This window comes from Panthera pardus, unplaced genomic scaffold, assembly GCF_024362965.1.
Source record: "Panthera pardus isolate Hobbes unplaced genomic scaffold, ASM2436296v1 HiC_scaffold_18, whole genome shotgun sequence".
NCBI lineage: Eukaryota > Metazoa > Chordata > Mammalia > Carnivora > Felidae > Panthera > Panthera pardus.
The window spans coordinates 2,841,613-2,866,373 of record NW_026526743.1 but is presented as its reverse complement, the minus strand read 5'-3'; the positions used below and the strand labels follow the sequence as shown (position 1 = coordinate 2,866,373).

The window sequence follows — 24,761 nt, the reverse complement described above, 5'->3', positions numbered from 1 at the left end:
GGCCAAGTCCCCCGGGCGTGAGCGCGCGGGCGCGCGCGGGCGCGCACAGGCTGGTCTTTGGGGGCAGCGTCCCCGCCTCTCCTCCGGGAGCCCGTGTGTCCCTGGCGTTACGTGACGCGAGGGGCGTACCAGGCTCTGCGCGCCGGCGCTCGGGGCGGAGGCCCCGAGGTGCCCAAGCCCCCGCGCACACAGCCCCACGCCCCGGGGCTTGGTTCCCAGGCCCCCGCGGCGGGAGGTGGGAGGGAGGGATGTCCCGGAGGGAGGGCCCCACAGTCACTTTTCTTCGGAAAATATGTTGGTCTGGCCCCCAGCCCGGGACCTGAGTCATCAGGCTCCGCTGAGTTGAGTCACGGCCTCCTCCCGCCCCGCCCCGCCCCGCCCCTGAGACCTTGGAGGGGACACCCCCACCCCCCGCTCAAGTCCCACCCAGGGCTTTCCTTCCCCGGGGCTCGGAGTGGGGGGAGAGCGATCCCCCCCTTCCCCCCCACACACAACCCGTCCCAAGACAGCCTGACTCCCACGTGGAAAGAAGCCTTGACTTTATTCGCTCTGTGGGGACGCCGTTTGCTGTTCGGTTCCCGGGCCCCTCCCAGGCATGGGGCGGGGGACGGGCAATGGGGGGGGGGGGGAATCCCAGCGAGCACCCTGGAGGGGGGCATCGTCCCCACCTAGGTCACCCTAACCCATCTTTCCCGTGGGGTCCCCCCACCAGGGCCAAGCACTAGTCTGAGGTGAAGACACGGAAAGGTGGAGGTGGGGGGGGGGGGGGGAGGCGGGACGGGAGCGGCCCTTTTAAGGAAGAGGAGGGAGGGTTGTAGCACCAAGAGCCCCTCCCCCTCCCCCACGCACCCCCTTTGAAACGGGGACTAAAATAAAGCCCCGGGGCCTTTATATCTGGTAGGGGCTCTACTTAAATACGGGCTGATGGCAGAGAGGGCAGCCCCCCCTCACCCCCCGTCACCCTAAAATTCAGGCCACCAGCCGCGGGGAGCTTGGGGGAGGGGGTGGGCGGCTGAGTTTTCAAACCAGGGCAGGTGGGCCCAGGACAAAAAGACCTCGAAGGGGGCACGGTACGGGTGAAGCCAGGATCCAAGGGGCTCTTCGGTGGCCTAAGAATTCTTATTAAAGCAAGGGGTGTGGCTAGAACCGGGGGGGTAGGGGCTGAAGAGGGGTCCATCTGAGGAAGGAGGTTGGGTCTCCCGCTCCGCACTCCCCGTGGTCCCAAGGCCTGAGAACATCATAGAGTGGGGGGGCGGGGGGCTGTCCTTGTCTGGATGTCAAGAAGTGGGGCCAGGGGGGGACTTTCCCTTGGTTATTTGGAACAAATGGCCACGGAACTATGGAGAGAGGCGAGGATTCCTGCCCAGAATCGGGGATCAGACTGGTTAGGGCCTCGTGTGTGTGTCTGTGTCGCAGTGCAGGTGCTCTGTCCTGAGAACGTCAGCCCCCCCCGCCGAGGGCAGATCATGTGTTCTGCTCTCTGCTGTAACCCCCAGGGCCTGGAGGAAGCTCTGTGCCTTCAAACATAGTAGGTGCTCAATAAATACTTGAATGGCCCACGATCGAATCGATGCCTGTGTGTGTCTGTGTGCGTGTGTTAAGGTCGGTGTGATGTGCCTAAGTGTAGGCGAGGGTAGCAGTGCAAAGGCCGGGCAGGGAAGCCTTGCCCCTCCCCTGGTCCCCACGGTCCGGCGGTGGCGGGTGGAGAGACCCCCAACCTTACGGCTGGGAGGGCGGGCAGGCAGCGCGTGTGGCAGGCTGGGGCGGGGGCGTGCGTGCAGCCAGCTGGAGCTGGGGAGCCACAGCAGGGCGAGTGGGAGGGAGGGCCTGCAGGCAGTGGCCGGCTCACTCTGCAGAGCCCTTGTGACGTCGCTTGGAGGGCGGCACCAGGCGACGGGGCAGGTTGGCGGGCAGCCCGTGGCCCTCCAGCTTGGCCTCGATGAGGTGGCTGGCCAGGGCGAACTCCTCGTCATCCAGCATGCCGTCCCGGTCGACGTCGCTCAGCTTCCAGATGCGCCCCAGCACCGAGTTGGGGAGCTTGGTGCCCACCATCCAGGTCTTGGCCTTGGTGCCGCTCAGCTTGCCATCGGCCGGCACCAGGTTGTAGAAGATCTCGTCGTACTTGGACTTGTCCTTGGTCACCACCCACTCGGCCTCGTCGTCCGAGCCCTCCTCGCCGTCCTCCAGGGCCTCATCGGGCCCCCGCTCCACGAACGGGCCCATGTGGGTGCCCTCGAAAGCGCCGCCCTGCACGCCCACCTCGGTGTTCTCCAGCTCCTCCTGCCGCAGCAGGGGCATGAGCTTAGCGATGTCGTGGGTCAGCATCTCGTCAAGCGCCTCCAGCAGCTTCGGCTTCAACGAGTGGAATTTGGTGAAGTCGTGAGCCATCAGCAGCTCCTGTCGGGGGAAGAGGAGAGATGGGGGGGGGGCGATACTGGGAAGTCAGGGGACATCATCCTCCCGGGTCCCCAGCCCCACCTGTCACCAGGACGCTTGGGCAGCTCAAGTGGATGCTGCATAAGAATTCAGATACCTGTGCCACGGGTTCCACTAGGGCACCCACCCCTCGGAAGACACTTGGGCAGCGGGGGCCCGGAGGCCCTCCCCCCCTCCCCGTGTCAGGTGTACCCCCAGAATCACTGGACGGTAGGGGGTGCTGGGGGCCCCTCCGATGACTCAGCACACCCCTGGGTCTGCCCACCGTCCGTGGCACCCCTACCTCCAGCCACCCAGCACCCCCACTGTTCTGCAAGCTAAGAAAATTCAGTTTTCACTGCTCGCTTGGCTCTGTTAACCCGCTTCTCAGAAACTCGCTGCCAAGTTCGGAGGTTAGGTCCGAGGTGGCCAGATCGCTGGGAGGTCCTGGGACCCCCTCCTCCCCCAAGAAGTCAGCGTGTGCTACAGCAGCCGTGGGGGTGGATTTGCGGTCCTGCTCCTTCCCACGTGGTAGCTCGAAGTCACCTGCACCAGGAGAGTCGCAGCAAAGACCAATCCATTTCATGGCACCACCATCATTTCCGGAGCCAAGGTGGAGAGGCCCGCTGATCTGGACATAGAGGGGTAGGGGCCCGGGCCCCAGGGCCAGGAGGCCCAGGTTCCAACCCGGCTCTGCCCCTTAGGAGCTGTGTGTCCTCGGGCGAGTGCCTCCACCCCTCCGGGCCTCGGTTTCCAGATTTGTAAAAACGGAACCCTAACATTAGCACTCCCCTCATTTGGGGAATCGATTCATCTGGATAAGGTGTTCAAGACACGCTAACATAACTAACAGCTGCTGTGCATCTAGCCCAGCGGTTCTGGTTCTCAGCCAGGGGTGACGTTGCCCTTGCCCCGCGGACAGTTGGCAAGATCCAGAGACGTTTTTGATCGTTACAGCTGGGGGTGGCGGGGGGTTGCTACTGACGTGCAGTAAGCAGGGGCCCGGAGGATGCACGGGACACCCCCGACCACGAACGCTCTGGCCCCCAATATCAGCAGCGCTGAGGTCAGTCGAGACCTCGATGTAGCCCAAACTCCCCACCACACGCTGTACCCAGGGGGCTACAAGCACCGGCCGGTTCAGCAGCCCCAGCAATAGGTAAGTGCTGTCACCGTGCCCATTTTCCAGTGGAAGAAACCGAGGCTCAGAAAAGGGGACTTGCCCAGACTCTCGGAGGTTGCAAGCGGCCAGAACGAAATGCCCTGCACCGCGATCCCTCAGGGGCTTGGGTGAGCAAACATCTCCGACCCAAAGGACCCGGGCTTGGAGTATCAGCCTCTTGCGGTCTCCAGACAGAGGCTCCGGCCGGGCCAGGGGAAGGGGGCGGGGTGAGCTAGTCCCCACCTCCAGGCCTGAGCCCGGACCTCTGTCCCCAGGTTCATCAGCAGTTCATCATCCACCCCAGGGCACTGGCACCCGGACCCAGGGATCTCCCCAACGCTGGTTAATCCTAGGCCTGGACATGCCCGGGGAGCCCCAGTATTCATTTGCCCCTTCTTCCTCAGTACTGGCGTCCCTTGGGCAGCAGGCCCCCTAGAGGAAAGACTACATTTCCCAGCTTGCAGCCAGCTGTGGTCACATGACTAAGTTCTGGCCAATTGGATACCAGCACGCGTTGCATCCACAACCCTAGAATCGCCTTTTCCAAAAGACGGTGGTTACCTCTGCTTATTTAAATTTAAACTAGTTAAGGGGCCCCGGGGTGGGGGGCGGGGTGCATGGGTGGCTCAGCGTAGAGCCTGCTTAGGATTCGCTCTCCCTCTCTCTCTCTCTAAATAAAAAACAAAGAAATAAATTTAGGGGCGCCTGGGTGGCTCAGTCGGTGAAGCGCCCGACTTCGACTCAGGTCATGACCTCGCGGTGCGTGAGTTCGAGCCCCGCGTTGGGCTCTGTGCCGACAGCCCGGCACTTGCTTTACATTCTGTGTCTCCCTCCCTCTTTACGCTCTCGCTCTCTCTCTCTCTCAAAATAAACATTAAAGAATATTAAATTAGTTAAAATTAAAGAAAACCTAAACTTTCAGTTTCAATGGGGCCAGCAGCGACCATATTGGACGGCACAACGTAGAACATTTCCAACATGGTAGAAGGTGCTATTGGATGGCACTGTTCTAGAAAAAAATCCTTAAAGAGAGTGTAGGGGTGCCTGGCTGGCTCCCTCGATACAGCATGTGACTCTTGATCGCTCTTGGGGTTGAGGTCAAGCCCCACACTGGGTGCAGAGGCTACTTAAAAATAAAATCTTAAAAAGAAAAGAGAGAGAGAGAGACTGTATCATTATCTTTCCCTCCCTTCTCCCTCACCTCTTCTTGCTGACTGGAATGCAGATGAAATGGCTGGAGTTTCCACAGCCATTCTGTACCAGGTGGGGTTCTTGGAACCGGAAGCCAGACATGGAGGACAACTAAGAAGGGGACAGGGTCCCCGGCTCTGTAAAGCACCAAACCAGCCCTGGGCCACCTTCTAGGGCTTTACGGAGAGAAGTCAACTTCCACCCTAACTACACCGGTTATTTGGGGATTTCTCTTCTCTCGTCCTAACGCACAAAACCACGCTCTTACGGAACCACGCCCTCCATCCCTCCGGTTTTCGAGGCCCCCACCCCGGAAGCCAAAAGCTGCCCCCTTCTGCCCCCCTCCTGGGCGACCTCCCACCTGCATTTTCTGGCAGTCGGGAAAGTCGCCGGGCGATATGTGATGCTCCAGCTGAATCTTCGCAAAGATGACGGGCAACTTGAGGATTAACTGCTTCTTCTTGTTCTCCTTGCCAAACACGGAGGGCATCTCCTTCTTCAAGTAGCTGATGATGTACGCATGTACCTGCGGGAAACGAGTGCCTGCCTGAGCCCCGCCGGGCCCCCGACCTACAGCTTCTTTCTTTATTTTTTTTAACATTATTTATTTATTTTGAGAGAGGGAGAGCTGGGAGGGGCAGAGAGAGAGAGAGAGAGAGGGAGAGAGAGAATCCCAAGCAGGCTCCACACTGCCAGCGCAGAGCCCGATGCGGGGCTCGAACTCACGCACCGTGAGATCACGACCTGAACCGAAATCGCGAGTCGGACGCTCAAGTGACGGGGCCACCCAGGCGTCCCCAGAGCTTCCGGTTCACGAGCTCTTGCCTCCTGCGTCCGTCCCCTCTGCTTTCACTACGTCTCTCCACCTCGGGTGCCACCGCCCCCATGGCACCTGTCGGCATCTCTCCCCCGCGGAGACACAGCAGGCACCCCCCTGGCCTTCCGGCTTCTCCTGCCCCTACAGTCCCTTCTCCAGGCAGCCCCTGTGCCTACAAACTCTTTGGGGCCCTCAGTCATTTTTAAGAGTGTCATGAGCTCCTGTGACGGAAAGCTTTGAGAACCACTGCTCTCCATGATTTTGGCCGCTGGTGTTTCATCCGACATCCTCTCCCCGCCCCTGACCAACTCACTGTGTCAGTTTCCTCACCGGCCTTCCTTGTACCAGCATGCCAATCTTTCCCTGACCACAGGGCCTTTGCACATGCCGCGCTCTGCCTGCAACTCTGCCCCGATCTCCCCAAGCTGGGTCCCTCAACTTCCTTTCGATGCCACCCTCCTCCCAGAGGCCATCTGATGAGTAGCAGGTGCCCCAACTACCACCATCCAATTCTTTTCTAACTTCACTCCCCCCTCCCCCCCCCCCCGCAATGTTTATTGCACCTTATCGTTATTTTGCTTATCTGGTGGTTTGCTTACTCTGTCTCCTACCATCAGAATGTGAGTTCCAGGAGGGCTGGGGCCTTATCCATTCCCTCTGTCCCCAGCACGGGCACAACAACGTGCACAGAAAGCACTCAAGAAATACTTGTGGAGGAAAGCAATGAACTTGGGAACCTTCTGATCTCCAATCTCGTAAGTTATCAAAAAACAAACAAGGAGGGCAGATGAATGAACATTCCCAGTTTTTAACAGGAAGCTCAGTAATTAACTGCAAATGCTTAAATAAAAATAGAAGACATCTGGAAAAAAGACACAAGTGACTCCTCACGGGGGGCTGCCTCCAGGGAAGATGCCCTGGGAGCTGATGGGTGGGATCAGGGACGGGAGGGGACACGTTTAACTGAGCTTAAATGCTCTGCCATGAGATGGTCTCAACCGTTCAACGCAAAACACTGGTTTTCAAGCTCTCTTCATGAATCATAGGTTTAGAATGCTAACAATTTTGGCGGCCCCTGGCTGGCTCTGAATCCTCATGACCTCCACCACTCTGCCTCCTCCAGCCACCCCGGGCTCCTTGTTCAAGCCCGTTCCTGCCCCAGGGCCTTTGCACTTACGGGTGCCTCTTCCCGGTAGGGCCTCCCCCACACCTCCACTCTTTCCCTCCTTCATTCGGGTCTCTGCTCAGCAGCACCTCCTCAGGGAGGCCCTCCCTGACCTCCCTAAAACCAGTCCCTCACCAATCTCCTTTCCTCTGCTTCATTTTCCTCCGCGGTCCTTATCGCATAAGCTACTATCGGCTCATTTGTTTAAGATCCACATCCCCACCGAGACGTGATTCTTACAAGAAAACATCTTTACAACAAAGCATCATCTGGTTGATCCAGATGTAACCCCATCTGGTGCTGTAACCCCGGGGGGCCTGGAAAAGTGCGGAAGCACGTTGTAGGTGCTCGGTGGCTGGCTGTCGAACGAACGTCACTGAGTCGCCGCAGAGAAGCTTGGGAAGAAGGCTCAGGGCCCCTTGGGCTCTTTAGAATCAGACCCTCCCAAGATCTCGGCCTCCGGTATCAGAACAGGGAAATCGCCCCTTCGAGCAGCGATCGCTTCCACCAAAGGGCAGAGCCAGGTGACTCTATACGATACAGACGGGGAAACCGAGGCACCGAGGGGTAGTTGCCCGGAGTCCAGAAAGGCCCCGTGCTGTTCGGGGGGAAGCGCGTGGAGAGGTAAACGGTGTGGGCTGTCGTCTGATGGCCGGACCCAGTCTGGCGGCATCGGACACGGGGAAGGAGTGGGGGACGCGGCGTAGAGGGGGGGCTGGCGAGGCTTGGTCACTGGGGGACCCTGCGTGAGCGGCACTGGGGAGCCACAGACGGCTCCGCGGGAGGAAAGCGGAGGAGAGGGCCGTGGGTCCGAGGGGGCCAATCAGGGCGGGGGTGTGGTCAAGCGGGTGGGCGGGGCCTTCGAGGGCGGGCCAATGGGGCGAGGGGGCGGGGCCGAGGGCGGCTCCTCGGGGACCCAGAAGAGGCAAGGCGGGAGGGCGCTGATGGCTTTTCCAGAGAGGAAGCGGGGGAAGGTGCCAGGAAGAGATAAGGTGGGAGGGCGGGCTGGGCCGGGGCGCGGGTCCCGGGCTCCGGGGTTTGTCCGGGTTTCCGGAGCCGCCCCCCCCCCCCCCCCCGCCTGGCGGGGGCACCAGGTGTCCGGCCCGACCCCGCCCCTCTGTCCCACGGTCCTGGGCCCCGGCTCCCCGCCGCTGTCCCGTCCGCTTCCCCGAGGGGCCCCGGGGACAGGGGTCCGTGGGGCAGGAGGGCGAAGCAGGGCGGGGACCGAGAGAGAGGCGGAGGAGGACGGAGAGGGAGAGCTAGAAAGAGGGCGGGGGGGGAGAGAAGGACAGAGAGAGGAGGCAGGGACAGGGACCCAGAGACAGTCCAGGGCCCGGATGGGGGAGGAGGGAAAGGTGGGTCCCGGAGGCTTGGAGGCACCGGCTGGGCCACGCCCTCCCAAGGAGGATTCCTGGGGTGGGGGTGGGGGTGGGGGCCCTGACTCACCCCCTCTCTGCTGCTCCTGAAACCACCACCTCGGGCTCTCCACCTCTCACAACCTCCCAGGCCTCCCTGCCTGCCCAGCTTCCTGCCCCACCTCCTCCCTGGCAGCCTCCCCTAAGAATGTTCCATTTGGCCTCCCAGATCGCTCTCAAACCAGTGCTCTCCTCCCCCTCCCCAAGGCCCTGTTCTGATCCAGCCTCCTCCCCGTTCCTCGGTCCCCAGCCTCCTTCCTGGTCTCTGGCCCCAGTCTCACGGCCCTTGAATCCACCCGCTAGAAGGCAGCCCGAGTAGGACTCCGTCCCTCCTGTGCTCCGAACACTTCCATGGCTCCCCAGCACCCCCCCACACTCGCCAGGACGCCGCGCAGCTTCTAGGCCACAGCCCTGGGTGGGCTGACTCCCACCCACCTCCCCAGCCTCGGATTCAGTTCCTTGCGCTGTCTACACCGGGTGCAACACTGCCATCTTCCCTCTCTCTTGAACTGGCCATGTGCTGATCTCCGGTCCAGGCACTCGCTGGTCCCACTATCTAGAATTCCCCTCCTCACCCTCCGGTTTGCAGCTCAGACGCCCTCTCCTCCAAGAAGCCCCCTGCCCCTGCCCCCCCCCTTCCCCCCAGCTCCCCAGGATGGCTGCGTCATCACTGTCTGCGGCTGGGGCTGTCTCCTCCCCTGAACTGCTTCGGATCCTCAGTACCGCCCAACACAGGGCCAGGCACAGGGGGGTGTGGTTGAAGAAGAGTGTCTGTTCAAATGCCCTCTGTTCAGTAAGTATGGACTGAGCACCAACTCTGTTCCAGGCGCTGGGGACACGGCGGTGAACAAATTCAGACACCTCTGATTCTGTGGGGCTTAAATGCAGGCGGAGGCAGCCAGTGAACCCGGAAACTCCGAAGCACGCAGAACGCAAGGCAGTCATGACCGCCGTGAAGAAAACTACAGCGAGGCTTCAAGCAAGACGGGCGCGGGAGAGTTCTACAAACGGAGGGCGGGCAAGGCAGCTTTCCTGAGCAGGTTAAGCACAGTCTGGTTGGAGGTGAGGAGCGCGCCAAGCGGACAGCCAGGTAGGAGAGGGGCGAGGAGTGGGGGGGGGGGGGGGGGGGCTTTCCAGGAAGCGAGAACGGTAGGTTCTCGGTAGGTGCAAAGGCCCTGAGGTCAGAGCCAGGAGGACCGCGTGAAGTGAAGTGCCACGAATGACGGGGAAGGGAGCGCAAGAGGAGGGCGGAGAGGAAAAGCAGCGTGGAGGTGGGTGGAGAGGCTGTGGACCACTGGGGGGGGGGGGGGGGGGGCACGCCACCTTGTGCCACAATGACCCAGCCTGGAGGAATCTGTTAGACCAGAGAACTAACCAATCGGAGAGCCGAGAAGCCAAGCGGCCCGGACGGGGAGGCGGGACCAGGGCCGTCCCCGCCTCCGGCCACCGCTTCCCACCCCCCCACCCCCCAGTCCCCCCGCAGCGCGGCTCACCCGCACCAGCCGGGCCCTCTTCACCAGGTCGTTGAGCTTGCGCAGGGCGGCGTGGCGCGGCAGGCCCTGGATGTCCCGGAACAGATCCTGCTCCTCCAACTCGAAGAGGCGCCGGTTGTCGGGCACCAGGAGGGGCTGGGACCAGAAGGAGCCGATGTAGACGCGCAGCACCTCGGGCGTGCCCACCACCTTGCCCAGCGCCCACATGAGCGCCCCGTAGACGCGCATCAGCTGCTGTGTCTCCACCATGTCCGCCTTGTTGAGCACCACGCGGATCTTGTCCTCGTGGCCCCGGAGGGCGCCGATGGCCTCCGAGAACTCGTCCGAGATCTCCAGCTTGTGCGCGTCGAAGAGCAGGATGATGAGGTCCACGCGCTCCGCGAACCAGCGCAGCACCGCCGGGAAGTCGTAGCCTGGGGGTACGGAGCACAATGGGCGTGAAGGGCAGAGGTCAGCCCCTCCCGCCGCCTCCCCTGCCCTCCAGCCTTTCTGAAGCATCCGCGCCTTTGGATTGATAGCGGACTGTACGGACGTTCAGGTTGTTGACTTTCAAAAACCCTTCTCTGAGAAACCGCCCAGGCCCCCAAGTGCATCCCGCTCCTCTGGCCCCCCCCCCCAGCCCCCGGAATTTCTCCATCACTCTGGCCCCAGCCCCCGGCCCCTCGGGCCATCTGGCTACAGAGGACTGATCACCTACCCCCTTTTCATTCATTCCTCAGGCCGATCCAGACGTACAGGTTGTCAAAATACTGAAGTGTTTCTTAACAGACTCTCCGTGCGTCTATGACCCCCCGCCTCCGCGAGTCTCCCAAGTGCCACCATCACCCCAGCCCCGTCCTAGGACTTCTGGATCTCCCCACAATCCAGCCCCCAAAGAGTTCACGTTGGCTCTGGCTATGCTTTTGCCAGAACAGATGGTAAATATTTTGAGTTTATTTAACAGTATTTACATCTCTGTAGTGTAAACAGTATTTACAGCTCTTCTGTGTGCCAGGCTCTATCCTGGGCACCAGGGATGCCACAGAGAACACAGAGACAAGTCCTTGCCTTTCGTGCAGTATCTGGCTCGACAACTGGTTCCTGTATTCCTTCCTTCCTTCCTCCGCTCCCTTCTTTCCTTCCTTCCTTCCTTCCTTCCTTCCTTCCTCATTCACTCGTTCGTTCCCACTGTTCATTCTGCTGCTCGCTTGTTCACTCAAACAGCGATGCTCAGGAGAGCAGAGAGGAGTGTTGGCGACCCCCTGACGTGGCAGCCAGGAAGACCTGGGTTTGAATCCCGACCCTGCCCCCCACCCCACCCCCAGCTGTGTGACCTTAAGCGAGTAGGAAACCTCTCTGAACTTGCGTTCCCTCTTCTGTGAAATGGAAGTCGTGAGGGAACATCACCTGTCGGGCTGTGGTGAGGACAAGGGAATAGAAACGAGCCAATATACATAAAGAGCCGAAGGGGCGCCTGGGTGGCTCAGTCCGTTGCGCATCTGATTCTTTTTTTTTTTTAATTTTTTTTTAACGTTTATTTATTTTTGAGACAGGGAGAGACAGAGCATGAACGGGGGAGGGGCAGAGAGAGAGGGAGACACAGAATCTGAAACGGGCTCCAGGCTCCGAGCTGTCAGCACAGAGCCCGACGAGGGGCTCGAACCCACGAACCGTGAGATCATGACTTGATCAGTCGGCCACTCAACCGACTGAGCCACCCAGGCGCCCCTAGCATCTGATTCTTGATCTGGGCTCAGGTCATGAGCCCAGGGTCATGGGATCAAGCTCCAGTGTGGGCTCCCGTGCTGATCTCTCTCTCTCTCCCTTTCCCTCTGCCCCTCCCTCACTCTCTCTCTCTCTCAAAAAAAAGGGGGGGGGCACCTGGGTGGTTCAGTCAGTTAAGTGTCCGACTCTTGAATTCAGCTCAGGTAATGATCTTATGGTTCGTGAGATCGGGTCCCGCTTGGGGCTCTGTGCTGACATTGTGGAGCCTGCTTCGGATTCTCTCTCTCTCTCTCTCTCTCTCTCTCTCTCTCTCTCCCCTTCCCCTGCTTGTGCACACTCTCTCTCTAAATAAAAAAAATAAATCTTTTAAAAAATAGAAAATCAAGGGGCACCTGGGTGGCTCAGTCGGTTAAGCGTCTGACTTCAGCTCAGGTCGTGATCTGTGGGTTCGAGCCGCATGTCGGGCCCTGGGCTGACAGCTCAGAGCCTGGAGCCTCCTTCAGTGTCTCCCTCTTTTTCTACCCCTCCCCTGCTTGTGCTCTGTCTCTCTCTCTCTCTCTCCCCCAAATAAATAAACGTTACAATTTTTTTTTTCAATTAAAAATAAGAGCCTAAAACAGTGCCTGTTTCAAAGAAGTAGCTTCAGGCATGTAAACTACACCTCGATTAAACGGGTAAAAAAAAAAAAAAAAAACCAACAGCCTGGGAACATGGCAAGTGCTCGAGGAGTCTTAGTTGGGACGCACACAGGACGCCGTGGGTGTGTCATTTAGGAACCACCCCAGGGCAGTGCCAGTCCTGTTCTCATCGGGTTCATGGTCCACCGAGGACAGGCCCAGAGTGGTCAGGATGGGCTGGGGGAGCCCAGCGGCGAGCACCTGACCCAGCCTGGGGGGGGGGGGTGGTCAGAGAGGGCTTCTCGGAGGAGGGGACCCAACGGCGACCTGGGGGACGAGGAAGGAGTTAACTGGAGGAGAAGGGAGCCGCCGCTGAGTCCCCTGACGTCACTTCATCCTCCCCCTGATTCGACTCCTTGAGTCTTCAAAACAACCTCGGGAGACAGGCACTCCTATGATCCCCATGTTCCGGAGGAGGAAACTGAGGCACGGAGGCGTGGCGGGATTTACTCAGGACATGCAGGGAGGGGGCACAGAGCAGGAGCCCGCACGGGTCCCTGTGCTCCCCCGAGGGGCTGGTGTTGGGCGCTCCAAGGAGGAAGCAGGTCCCCTGTGGCCCCTGGGGACTGGACCGGGTCGGGGGCGGGGGCGGGGGGCGACACTGTTTGGGGGGGAGGAAGGGCCTGGTAACCAGAGGGACGGCGTCTGGGGCTCCCTCCGTCCCCAGTGGCTACACACACACACACACACACACACACACACACACACAGGCTAGGATTTGGAAAGTGTGTCTCATGCGGAGCGGGAGGGAGGGAGGGAGACTGAGTCAGCGTGGGAACAAGAGACGTGGCAGAGAGCACCCGGGGGTGTCCGGCCGGCTATGGCCCTCAACGCAGGTACACCGTGCTCAGCACGCCCATGGCGCCTACTGCGTGCACACACCGAAGTTCCTGGCAGGGTCTGACCCTTAATTTTAACCCCCTGTGCAGCTTAGGGAGGCTGATACTCTTATCATTCCCATTTTACAGATGGGGAGACTGAGGCAGGGAGCGGTTAAGTGGCTTGCCCCGAGGGCGCGGGCTAAAACCAGCAAAGCCCCAGGGCGCCTGGGTGGCTCAGTCAACGGAGCGGCAGACTCTTGGTTTCAGCTCGGGTCATGATCTCAAGGTTCGGGGGTTCGAGCCCCGCCATCAGGCTCTGCGCTCACAGTACCCAGGCCGCTTGGGACTCTGTCTCCCTCCCGCTGTCTCTGCCCCTCCCCCGCTTGTGCTCGCTCTCTCTCTCTCTCTCTCTCTCTCTCAAAATAAGTAAATAAACTTAAAAACAATTACAAATATCAGAGCCCGGATTCGAACCCCCCACCAGAGTCTCCACGATGCTACGGTCACACACATGTGTGTCCCCGGATATTATATACACGTTTCCCGCCAATGTGCCCCACGAAGTCACATCCAGCTACAATCAGAGGCACAGACTCCCAGACACCCCCCCCCCACACACACACACCCATACAGACAGACCTCCTCTTCCTCTACCCACCCTGCCAGGGAAGGACACCCCTACTCTCTCCTCCCCACAGCCTTCAGCCCCCACCCGGCACCCCTCCCTCTCTCCCAGGCCCAGCCCCAGGAGGCAGCGCCCCAGGAACCCTCAGCCCAGCCTCTTGCCTCCCCCCTCAGGCTGGCTGCCAGCCCGCCCTCTGATCGGTTCTGCAGCTGCCCCCTGCCTCTTTCCCAAGGGGACGCGCGCCCGCTGGGCAGCGGCCAGGGACGCCGTAACCCTCCTCGCCCTCGCCCTGCCCCGCAGCCCAGCCTCCCGTCCCCTCTGCCCCACAAGGCGGCCTCCTTTGCCCCAGTCCCGGGCCCCTGAGGCCAGGCGGGCGCGGGACAGAAACTGGGGGGGGGGGGGGCTGGCGAGGGGGCGCAGAGGCTGAGCTGGCTGGGCTGGGGTGGGGGGCCGGCTCCCCCGGGGCCCCCGCTGGAATTCACCCCCCCCGCTGCTCCCCCTGCACAGCTGTTTATAAATTCCAGGCCGGGCCTTGGCCGGTGCCCAGATTCCCCCTCCCAACCCCTGCTCAGCCCCATCTTCGGCCCAGACGTAGAAGCCAGGAGCGTGCCTAGGGGCGGGGGGGGGGCGGGGGGGTGGGGGGGGCACGCCCAGGGCCTCCCTGCCCTGCCTCTGCCTCCTCTCTGGGCCTCCTGTCTCTCGGTAAGGCTGCCGGGCGCTCAGATCTTTGTCTCTGACTTGGCGTATCTCCCTCTGTCTCTCTCGATCTCTCCCTCTCCATCCTCCCGACCAGCCCAGACACGGGCTGCACCCTGCTCCCCCCGTGTTCACGCACACGCCTCCCCGGTGCCCTCAACGTGTGGAGACACGGAGGAATCACAGCCTCCCATGGGCTCCCTTCTGCTGCCCGGCGGCTGGGGCCAGCTGACACGGGCCCATGTCCCAGCAGAGGCCGGGCCGCCTCCTCCCTCAGGCTCAGCCGTCCGGCCCCACTCACCGCGGCTCACTCTCTGTTTGGTGCCTGACAGGATGCCCGGGGTGTCGATGATACTAATGCTCTCCAGGACCTGATTGGGCAGCTGGGCACACATGAACCTGAGGCAGAGGGGGAGTCAGGGGTCAACGCGGGGAGAGGCAGGAGGAGAGGCCACAGAAGAAGGCAGACGAGGGCTCCACAGAGGGTGAATGAGGCAGAGAGCAGGAAGAATCTCGAAAGAGAAAAGGAAGATCAGGACAGAGAATAAATAACACTTAAGAAAAAAAAAAAGAAAAATCAGGGGAGCCTGGGTGGCTCAGTCGGTTGAGCGTCCGACTTCGGCTCAGGTCGTGAGCTCACGGTCTGTGGGTTCGAGCCCCGCGTCGGGCTCTGTGCTGCCGGCTCAGAGCCTGGAGCCCGCTCCGGATTCTGTGTCTCCCCCTCTCTCTGACCCTCCCCTGTTCACACGCCCACTCTCTCCCTCCCTCTCGAGAGTAAACAGTAAAAAATTAAAAAAAAATAAACAAAAAAATCAGAGCTGATGTTCACTGAGCACTTACTTTGTGCCAGGTACTCGTGTGTGAGCGGGGACCGTGGTTATCCCCATGTCCCAGATGAGGCTAAGAGAGGTACAGAGAGGTTAAGTCATTTGCCCAGAGCCGCCCAGCTAGAAAGGAGTCGGACCCAGGCAAGCTGGCTCCATGGGCCCTAGAGGGGGCAGAAGAGCAGAGGCAGGAAGGGGGGAGGGTCTGGAAGAGAGAAGGGAATTGGGGCTGAAAAGAAAGCAACGCATGCAGGGCAGGGACGGAGGCGCCAGGGACAGGAAGTTGCCCCCCTGCGTCTCAAAGTGCCTACCTATTGAGGAAGGTGTTCCCAAAAGGGTTGAGCTTGCGGAATGGCTTGTCCGGGTCAACCACGAGGGCGTTGCCCGGCACGGTGCCCTCCGTGTCCCCGTGCATGACGGCCACAAAGCAGTCGGTGGTCGGCTCGGGCCCCACGCGGGAGCCCGGCACCTCCTGCTCCAGCAGGTACTGGATGAAGCTGGTCTTGCCCGTGCTGTACTGGCCGGCCACCAGCACCATGGGCTTGCCGTCGAAATCGGCGTCCTCCAGGGCCGGCGAGTGGAAGGCCCCGAATCGATAGTGTTCCTCAAGGGGCAGCAGTTTGGTGCGGTACAGCTCCTTGAGCGACGAGGTCACCGTGCGGATGGCCTCGGGCTGCTGGCCCCGCGCCCCGCTCCGCTTCAGCCAGCTGAACATGGTGGCCGAGCACTGCCCACTGGGCTTGCCGAGGGAGACGTGCAGGGCCGGGGGGAGTTGCCTGCGGGAAGAGGAAAGGGTGTTGATGGGGGGCTGCCTGGTGGAGGGGGAGGAGGGGGAAGGGGGCCGGAAGGTGGAGTGGGTGGGAAATGGGGAGAGGGGGAGCAGCAGGGAGCACTGATGGTGCAGGGCAGGACGTGATGGTTCATGGGGGAGGCAGGAGGAAGAGAAAGAGGTTACCAGTGGAAGCAGGATTGGATGGGGACCGAGGGATGGACAAAGGGAAGGCTGTGGAAGCTGCCTGGAAGAAATGTATGCCTTCATCCGCTGTTCATTCTTTCCTTCCTCCCTTCCCTCCCTTCTACCAATTCACACATTTTCACTGAAACCATGGGTCCGGAGCTATGGATCCAGAAACAGGACTGAGACCGGCCCGTACCCACTCAGAGTCCCCATTGAGGGGAGGACGTGGCACCGAGCAGTCAGTGATGCCTGGGAAATGCCGGGCAGTGGCAGCAGAGGGGGGGACGCAGTGAACTGACCACAGGATCGGCAAACTCTGGCTGAGCTGACTGCTGAGCTGCTCGCTTCCATGCAAAACAAGGATGCGGTGCAAAACAGGCGGAGAGGATGGTGTGTGCCAAGGCTGGGAGCTGTGAGACACGTGGAGGGGGTTGCTGGACACAGGAGGGGTGACAACTGAGGCTGAGGAGCTGGCAGGGTGCACTCAGGTACAGAGACCTCAGGGGATCACAAGAATAATAACATTTACGATCGCTGCATTGGAGACACTGCTCTAACTCGTTTCACCTTCGTAACAACATTGTGAGATAGGGCTGTTGTTATCCCCACATTTCTGACTCACCAAGCGGGCTCGCTCACGAAGACAGCAATAACTTGCCCCAAATCACTTGCTTAGAAAGTGCGCGGTCTGGGACTCCAGGCAGCCTGACCTCAGAGCCTGCGCTCGTAAGTCTAAGGACTCAGGAGGACAGAATCACCGACCCAGCAGCAACAAGCACCCCCAGCACCCAGACTGTGTTCTCTATATTCCCTTACTATCTTTTCATTCTCTGTAGGATCTGTAGTGCTGCCCCCTCTTTCATGCCGGATATCAGTCATTTGTGTCTTTTTTTTTTTTTTTCTTTTTTTTCCTGGATCGGTCTCAGTAGATGCTTATAATTTTACTGATCTTTTCACAGGACCAGCTTTGGGTCAGATTGGAGTCTCCAGATACCATTTGCCATTAAAAAGCAAAACGAAGCAAAACAAGACAAAACCAAACCACGAAAAACAGGGCTCCTTGGAGAAATGGCTGTTGCCAGGGCTGGGGCAAGGGAAGAATCAGTGAAGCTGCCTCAGGTAGTGGGAAGGTGCTCAAAGATGGGGCACAGGGTGCCAAAGGTGTGGCACGGGGACACAGGGGCCAGCCTGAAGGAGCCCCCCACTGGCCAAAGATGGGACGATTTGAGCATCAAAATGAACTGTCCATCAAAAATGTTAAAACCCATAAAATCACAAGGATATGCAAAGGAAAAGAGATAAATAAATAAACAGGAAAAGAGAAAGGGAGAGAGTGCCAGAGAGGTAAAGGAGAGGCAGGAGCTGGGAACTGGGATGTTGGCAGAGGGAGGGGGCCCTGGGCGGTGTCCCAGGCAGGGAGGCGTCTGACGGACAATTTGGGGGTGGCTGGACAGGCCATGGGTTGGAGAAGCAGGAGGGAGGAGTGGGTGAGGGCACTAGAGGGAGATCCTAAGGAGGGGATCTCTTCTGGCTGAGAGGGTGGGGAGGCGAGTTGGGAGTGGGGGACACTGAGCACGACCGGGAAGGGTAAGGAGGGCAGGGGGCACTGTTACAGACTGGAAGGAAGGAGCTGGAGGGAGTCGGGGAGCCCAGGAGGCTTCTTGGAGGGGTGGCACTGGGCACATCGGGGCCACCGTTACACACTCCGGGGAGGACCGAGGGTCTTAGGGCAGCAGGGGAATCATCCGGGGCCAGGTCAGGCTCCTAGGCTCCGTGGGCGGGAGCTGGGAAGCGACAGCTGCGGTCGGGGGCCACTCACCGATGGGGCGCGCAGGCGGCTGCACCGGGCTGGACGGGGGGGTCCCGCGGGGATCCGAGGCGCCCGGGGAGCGGCCTGTGCTCGAGGTCCCGTCCGGAGCCGTCTGAGCCGGGTGGGGCCCGGAGCGGGGAGGAGAGAAGGGAGGGGCGGGGGGGGGGGCGGGACCAGGCGCCCCCCCTCCCCAAACCGGGAGCCCGGCCTCTGGCGCCCCCTGGTGGGGGAATGGCCGGGAGGCTTCTCGGGACGGGTGTCAGAGCGGGACTTCTGACCCTGGGCTCAAAATCCGTTCCGCCTCCGACGCCCGGGCCACTCACGCCCGGGTCTGTCCCTCCTCTTCATGTGGGAATACTGGTATTAATACGACCCAACAACAACGACAGCAGCGGGCCACGTGGGGGGCTCGGTCGGGTGAGCCTCCCCCTCGGCTCAGGTCGTGATCGCACGGTGTGTGAGCTCGAGCCCCGCATGGGGCTGGCTGCTGTCCGTGCAGAGCCCGCTTCGGATCCTCTGCCTCCCCCCCCACCCCCCTCCTTACCTCTGCCCCTGACAGCTCAGAGCCTGCTTGGGATTCTGTGTCTCCCTCTCTCTTTGCCCCTCCCCTGCTCACGCTCTGTCTCTCTCTGTCTCTCAAAAATACACGGCAAAAAAAAAAAAAAAAAAGAAAAAAAAAAGAAAGAAAAAGAAAAGAAAAAACCCAGAAACTGTTAAAGTGGTAAATTTCACATTATGCATGTTTGACCACAATTACATTAAAAACAACAACAGTTGGAGAAGGAGGCCAGCAAGGCTGGGAGTTAGTGATGAGCTTTGGGGCGTCTTGGACCCTGAGGGAGGTGTTCTGGGCCTCTGTCTTTTTCCAGATGCTTCGGCTGTGGAAAAGGAGACGCCACAGGCACCCACCGAGCCGCTTCTGCTCCTTCTGGGATCTGGGAGCAAGTGAAGTGTGGTCCCCAGGGGGCTAACTTTGCAGGAGCTGAGACCAGTTTTGATCTCCTCCCCCGGCGGGTGGGGGGCTCTGGTTCCTGCACTGCCCTCTTGGGAAGGCCTTGCTGCCCGGCCCCCAGCTCCCCGGGAAGCTGGCTGTGCCCGAGGCCAAGATCGTGGGCTTGCAGCCAGAACGCCTGGCGTGCGGCCCAGCCTACCATCTCCTGCACCCCTCGGGGCCTCAGTTTCTTCACCCGTGAGCTGGGGCGATCAATCCCCACACTGGGGCTTCTGGGAGGCCCAAATAAAATATCCCGGGGGAAGGGCTCGAAACAGTGCCCTTGAAGTGTTCCAAAAACGTTAATCATCCCCGGTCGGGCCGCATGCAGCCAACCTTCCAGAATTTCCGCGGAAATCGCCCCCAAACTTTTTTGGCGCAGCCCGGAGCGTTCAGGGTTCCAAGGATGTTAAGAACCGTGTTCTTCGGTGCTTTATTTCGCACGTGGGGAAGTAGACAGCTAGCAGTGGGGGGGAGCGGGGGTCGTCTCCCTTTCCTGAGACCCCCACATATCCGCTTCCCCGGCCACAAACAGCCCCAAGGGCCTGAGGAGAAACTGGGCACATCACCCTGGTCCAGACGCGCCCTGGGCACCTGGGCCTGCGGGCTGGGCTCCGTTTCCGCGGTCGCCCCATCTGTTCCCTCCACGGCCGCCAGAGGGAGCCCAGAAATCCCAAGTCCGCTCACAGCCCTCTGCTTAGGACCTCGGCCTTGGCTCCCCCTGGCTCGGCAAAATCATGGCCATGAAGCACAGGGTTCTACACCATAGGCCCCGCTGGGTTCCCTCGGATCTCACGTCTCGGTCCCTCCCACCCTCCAAGATTCCAGCCACGTGGGCCGGCCTCCTTGCAAGTCTGTTAACCCTCCAGGCGGGTTCCGGCCTCAGAGCCTTTCTTTCTGCCTTGGGTGCTTTCCCCCCAAGATCTCACTGGGGCTCCCTCCACCATTTCATGTATGCCTCTGTTCAAATATCCCCTCCTCAAAGGAGTTTTCCTCTCCCACCGATCCTGAGGGTCTTAACGTGCCGTTCCACAGGTTGCCCACTGCACAAAGCACTCACCCAATGGGCGAGCGGGGGCTGGAGTCCAGCTCACCGTCTGCTCTTCAAAACTCAGTGCCCAGGGGGCACCTCCTGGGTGGCACAGTCCGTTAAGCCTCCACCTCTTGATTTGGGGCCGAGGCCATGGACTCAGTTTGTGAGTCCCAGCCGTTGTGGGGGCTCTGCGCAGACAGCACGGACCCGGCCTGGCATTCTCTCTCCCTCTTTTCCTGCCCCTCCCCTCCTACTTCTCTCTCAAAATCAATTAATTACTTAAAACAAACACAAACACAAAACAAAAACAGAACCTCAGTGCCCAGAAGAAAGGGGCGCCGTTTTCTCATTCACACAAAGGCATCTTAGGACCGGACTAGCCTTGTCCATTCCTCTTCCCCGTCTTAGGAATTGTGTCCCCCCCGGAAGCTGTGCCGATGTCCCCGCCCCCAGCACCTGTGAATGTGACCTTATTGGGAGACAGGATCTTTGCAGATGTAAGCAAGTGAAGACGAGGCCACCCTGGGGAAGGGTTGGCCATTTTCCAATATGGTTACGGTCTCCTTTTAGGGGACACCGGGGCTGGTTAGCCCCAAGGCTAGAACCATCAGCCGGAAGGTCAAGTTAGGACCCCCACGCCATGGTGCTGCCGGCGCCTTGGCGTGGGACGTCCAGCCTCCAAAACGGGAAAGAACAAATGTCTGCTCTTTGAAGCCACCCAATTTGTGGTACTTGGTGTTACGGTGGCCCCAGGACCCTAGCACGCGCCGCTCGACTATTCTTCCTCTGACGCTGCTCGCATTTACAGGCGATCCTCATTGTTTCCGGATGCCCTGTCTGTGACGTCATCCGCTTGTTAAAATTTACTGGTACCCCCCACCCCCAAACTCGCAGACAGACGCGGACCGGCAAAACACGGGAGTCGTCCAGCACGCGTAGTTTCCGGCGAAGGTTGAGCAAAGCCAACGCCCCGCCCTCTGGTGTCAGCTCTCGTCCCGACAGGGGTCCTTTTCAAGTTGTTTGGTGCCATGTTTTCACGTTTTTTTGGGTTTTCGTCGGCGACGTCGCGGTGGAAGGTGCCCTGGTGCAGGGCTGTCCGGCGTTCCTAAGCGCCAGAAGGCCGGGATGTGCCTTACGCAGACAGGCCGGGTGTCAGGCAAGCTTCGTTCAGGCCTGAGTCACAGCGCTGTTGGCCAGGAGCCCGATGCGGACGGATCAACGACATATATGAACAACACGTCTTTACAGAAATACACGTATCCAGCAGCTTAGGAAAATGTTGCGACTGATCGTTGGTAGGAAGCTAACCTCCTGTTTCCTCCAGGAGGGGCACTTCAGTATTCGCGGATTCGGCCTTCGCGGAGACCACAGAACTTTATGGGGGGAACGGTAAGAATCACCCGTGTTTGGTTTAACTGCTTTCCGTCGGCCTTCTCCGCTTCTCCCCCAGGGTAGGGGCTTCTGTCTGCCCTGCTCGGCCGCCCGCACCCCTGTGCCTAGAACAGGCACCCGACAGGCGTTCAACAAATATACGTGGAATCGAGCCCTCACGATGCCCTTCCCCCGCTCAGGTCCGGACCCACCCCCTAGACTTCAAACCACTCCCCCCGCCCTCCCTACCACCCCCCCCCCCCCAACAAAGACCCAAAAGCAATGGGGCCGAGACAGAGTCGGTACAGTTTTAAAAAAAGGATCAGTTTTTTAATTTACAAGAGTTCTAAATGTACAGAATTCTCCTTTAAAAAAATCGTTATACACAATAAATACAGTACAAAAAAATTTATCTTACAGTACTAGTTTTTGTCTCCGAGATTTCAAAATCTGGCGCGGGTGGCTGGCGGCAGGAAGAACATTGGGAAGACTGGCTGGGGTGGGGGTGAGGGGTGGAGGGGTGGGAGGGAGACCCCGGTTTCCTGTTTGGGAGGTGCTCGGATTTTAAGTCGAGGGACGGGAGGGTTCGAAATCTCTCTCTCTCTCTCTTGCTCACTCGAGCACACACACGGGGGGGGGGCACAGGACACGGAGCTGGACGCACACACGTGGATGTGACACGGTGCCCGCGGGCACAGCCCTCCGAGAGGGGGGCCCCCCCGGGACGCTGGCTGACGCCCGCCCTGCCCTGTGGTTCTTCTCACAGCCTGTGGGGGGCGCTAGAGAGAGGGGGGGGGCTGGGCGAGGCTGGCAGGGACCCCCCTCCCCCAGCCCCCCCAGCTTTGAGCGCCCTCGGCGCGTGGGTCTGTGAAGCCACGCGGACGAGCCCAGTCCGGGGACACGCGTGGGGAGCAACCAGGGTACCTGCAACCCCGGCAAACGCACACGTGCCCCCCACCCCCACCCCCCCGACGGTGGGGCAGAGCGTGGCAGGAAGCGGGAAGAAATAGGAAATGACGAAACACCGGGATCGCCCCCACCTTTGGCAGGGGGGCATTTTACACCACAGCCCCCTCCCCGAAGTCCCCCGATCCCACACCCAACAAGCCCGGCTGGCGCGGGAAGTGGGGGAGGGGGCCTTTGTGACTCAAATAACTTAGGCAAGAAAAACTGTCGGGGGATCCCCGGCGGCTCGTGTCCCCCCCAGGAGGCTGAGGTCAGGCGCCCGGCCGGGCCCCCCCCATCCCCCCACCCCGGCGTCCGCGCGGACCTGGGGAGGCGGGACAGGGGAAGGGAAGACCAGCCCGGTGTTATCTGTTCAACGTCCTGGCGCCGAGGCCGCCGTTGTGACTGGAGGGCGGGTAGGCCTCGGGCCTGTGCAGCGGCGACGGGGAGGCGGGCGCGACGGCCGTCGGGGCGGCGTGGGGGTACGGGGGTGCAGGTGTCCGACCCGGGGCCTGCTGGAGGTTCAGGATGCTGTCGATGGCGCTCTGGAGGTGCTCCGTGAGCGTGTCGTCCTGCGGACTGTCGCTGGAGAAGCTGGCCTGGTCCACGTCGGGCGACTCGGACTTGCGCCGCTTGGCGGGAGGCGCCTCCCAGGCGGGATCCCGGCTGCCGCTGCCCTGCCCGCCGCCGGCCGCGGGCTCCGGCGGGGCCCCCTTCAGCATGCGCTGGTAAAGCTCGTCCTCCACCGCAGCCAGCTCGCGGATGAGCCCGCTGGTGGCCTCGTCCACTTTGGCGGCCGGCGGCGGCGGCGGCGGTGGTGGCGCCGGGCTGCCGCCCCGGGCTCTGCCGGCCCCGGCCCCCTCCCCCGCCCCGCTGCCCGGGGCCTCCACGTTCTCGCGGTACGTCTTCCGCAGGGGCAGCCGCGGGCAGTGCGGGGCCAGGGCCGCCGCCGGCTTGCGGTCGGTGGCCGGCGGCGGCGGCGGCGGGTGGTCCACCGTGCCGTTCATCTGGCCGGTGGCCGGGGGCGGCGGCGGCGGCGGGGGCGGCGGCGGCGGCCGGGGCGGGGGCTCGGCTGCCTTGAGGGCGGCGGGGGGCGGCGGCTGGTGCACAGGGTCCAGGGCCGTGTTGTGGACCACCTTGCTGAGCCCGGCTTCCTGCTTGATCTTGAGCTTGAGGCCGATGCGGCTGCGGGCCTCGTAGGTCTTGATGGGAGGGCGGTTGCGGGAGGGCATCGGGCCGTCCTCGTCGGCGTCCAGGGAGGAGGCGGCCGAAGAGGAGGAGGAGGAGGAGGACAGGGAGGAGGACGCCCGAGCCCAGGTCACGGAAGGCGAGCCACCCGCCCCTCCGTGCCGAATCACCAGCTTGGTGGGCAGGTGCAGAGGGGGCTGGGCGGGGGCCCCGGACGCCGAGGACGGCGGTGGGCCGTGGCCGGGGAGCCGATGTCCCTCGGAAGAGGCGGCGATGGGGAGGCCAAGGGAGCGCGAGGAAGACACGTACTCGTCTGCAAAACCAGGGGGCCGAGAAAACGCGCGGGGGTTAGGAGAGGCGCGAGGCGCCCGCGAAGGGCGCGGCCAGGGGGAGCCCCGGTGCGGCGAGCAGCCCGCGGCCACCAGCCGCCGGGCCGCGGGCTGAGGCCCGGGCTCATCAGGCCCTCAGGACGGACACACGGGTGGCTACGACGCCCCTGCCATTCCCAAATCCCCCTGCTGTGCAAGCAGGAGTCGGCCGCTGTGAATGGCCCTTACACTGTGTCACCCAGACGCCTTGCTGACTTCACCCTAGTCCTGGCTCTGCTCCCCCGCTTTTCTATCTCCTGGTGGCTGCGGGGGGGGGGGGGGGGGGGAGTGGGGTCCCCTCTCTGCCAGGATGGAGTGCAACAGACACACAGTGATGAAGGAAACGAACCCCCTTCTCTCTGGTCTCAGAGCCCGCAGGTCAGGCTAGACAGACCCAGGCACTGCGCGGAGGCGAGGCTCGGACGCCTCCTAGTGGTAGGAGGTAAGGCCACGCACCTCTCTTCCTCCCCAACCCCCCTCTAACTCCAGGGCAGGGGCACCAGTTGGGGGGCACCTCGCCCTCCCCTCCCTCCCCTCCCCTCCCCTCCCCACCCACCGGGCTTCTCCTTGGCCAGTTGTTTGTCCAAGGCAAGAGTGGTCTTCTCCTCCTGAATGAACATTCGGTCGATCATGACCATCTCCGCTGAGGGGCTCACCCTCTGAGGGGGGAGAAGAGAGAATAGCAGCCAGGAGGGGGAGGGCCCGGGGGGAGGGGGGGGCAAACCCAGAAGGCTGGGAGCAGATTCCAAACTGTCCTTCTTGGGATCTGACCACCAGCCTCCCTCCCTCCCTCCACCCTGCCCAGAAGGGGGGTGGGGGGAAGGGGAAAAGAGCAGGGTCTCTCCCGGGGAGGAAGGGGGACAGCGCCCTACCCGGGACTCCTCCAGGAGCAGAAGGCGGTATTTATTGAGCATGGCCTGGGTGCGTTTCAGCAGCTGCGTGGAGACCGTCTGAAACTCCTCATCCACTAAGGAAGAAGAGACGAGGTCCAGAGGCACAGACGCTGGGGGGGCGGGGTTCGCGCTGATCCTCCCCACGCTAGAGACCAGGTAGGGAGAGTCCCGGGGGGGGGGGGCAGGGGGGGGGGGCTCA

General features: G+C 61.3%; 2 protein-coding genes and 1 long non-coding RNA gene across 3 annotated transcripts in view; 1 reads left to right on the top strand and 2 right to left on the bottom strand.

Annotated features, from left to right (window-relative positions):
• Nucleotides 1-522: 522 nt before the first annotated feature.
• On the bottom strand, nt 523-17,911 carry EHD2 (EH domain containing 2). The gene is made up of 6 exons (XM_019425852.2): nt 17,783-17,911; nt 15,317-15,781; nt 14,483-14,580; nt 9,659-10,071; nt 5,130-5,294; nt 523-2,397 (listed from the first exon to the last, which is right to left on the bottom strand). Exons 2-6 carry the CDS (start codon nt 15,718-15,720, stop codon nt 1,846-1,848), a joined length of 1,632 nt encoding a protein of 543 aa, XP_019281397.1. The 5' UTR covers nt 15,721-15,781; nt 17,783-17,911; the 3' UTR covers nt 523-1,845.
• Nucleotides 10,002-11,626, top strand: LOC109253154 (uncharacterized). Its single transcript, XR_002074258.2, has 3 exons — nt 10,002-10,108; nt 10,378-11,123; nt 11,360-11,626. It is a non-coding gene; the product is annotated as an uncharacterized LOC109253154 (long non-coding RNA).
• A 4,474-nt stretch (nt 17,912-22,385) lies between the features above and the next one.
• BICRA (BRD4 interacting chromatin remodeling complex associated protein) overlaps nt 22,386-24,761 on the bottom strand; it is an 82,241-nt gene continuing 79,865 nt past the window's right edge. Inside the window, 3 exon segments of the mRNA XM_053905545.1 lie at nt 22,386-23,614; nt 24,226-24,328; nt 24,542-24,636. Of these exon segments, the coding sequence (XP_053761520.1) occupies nt 22,479-23,614; nt 24,226-24,328; nt 24,542-24,636 (1,334 nt within the window). The 3' untranslated portion in view covers nt 22,386-22,478.

Excerpts from the sequence above, each read along its gene's own strand:
- EHD2 (XM_019425852.2), bottom strand. The coding sequence starts at position 15,720 with ATGTTCAGCTGGCTGAAGCGGAGCGGGGCGCGGGGCCAGCAGCCCGAG. Across the intron at positions 14,581-15,316 it reads GGGAACACCTTCCTCAATAG|GTTCATGTGTGCCCAGCTGC; the intron begins GTAGGCACTTTG and ends CCTCTGCCTCAG. Across the intron at positions 5,295-9,658 it reads AGAGGGCCCGGCTGGTGCGG|GTACATGCGTACATCATCAG; the intron begins GTGAGCCGCGCT and ends CGTTTCCCGCAG.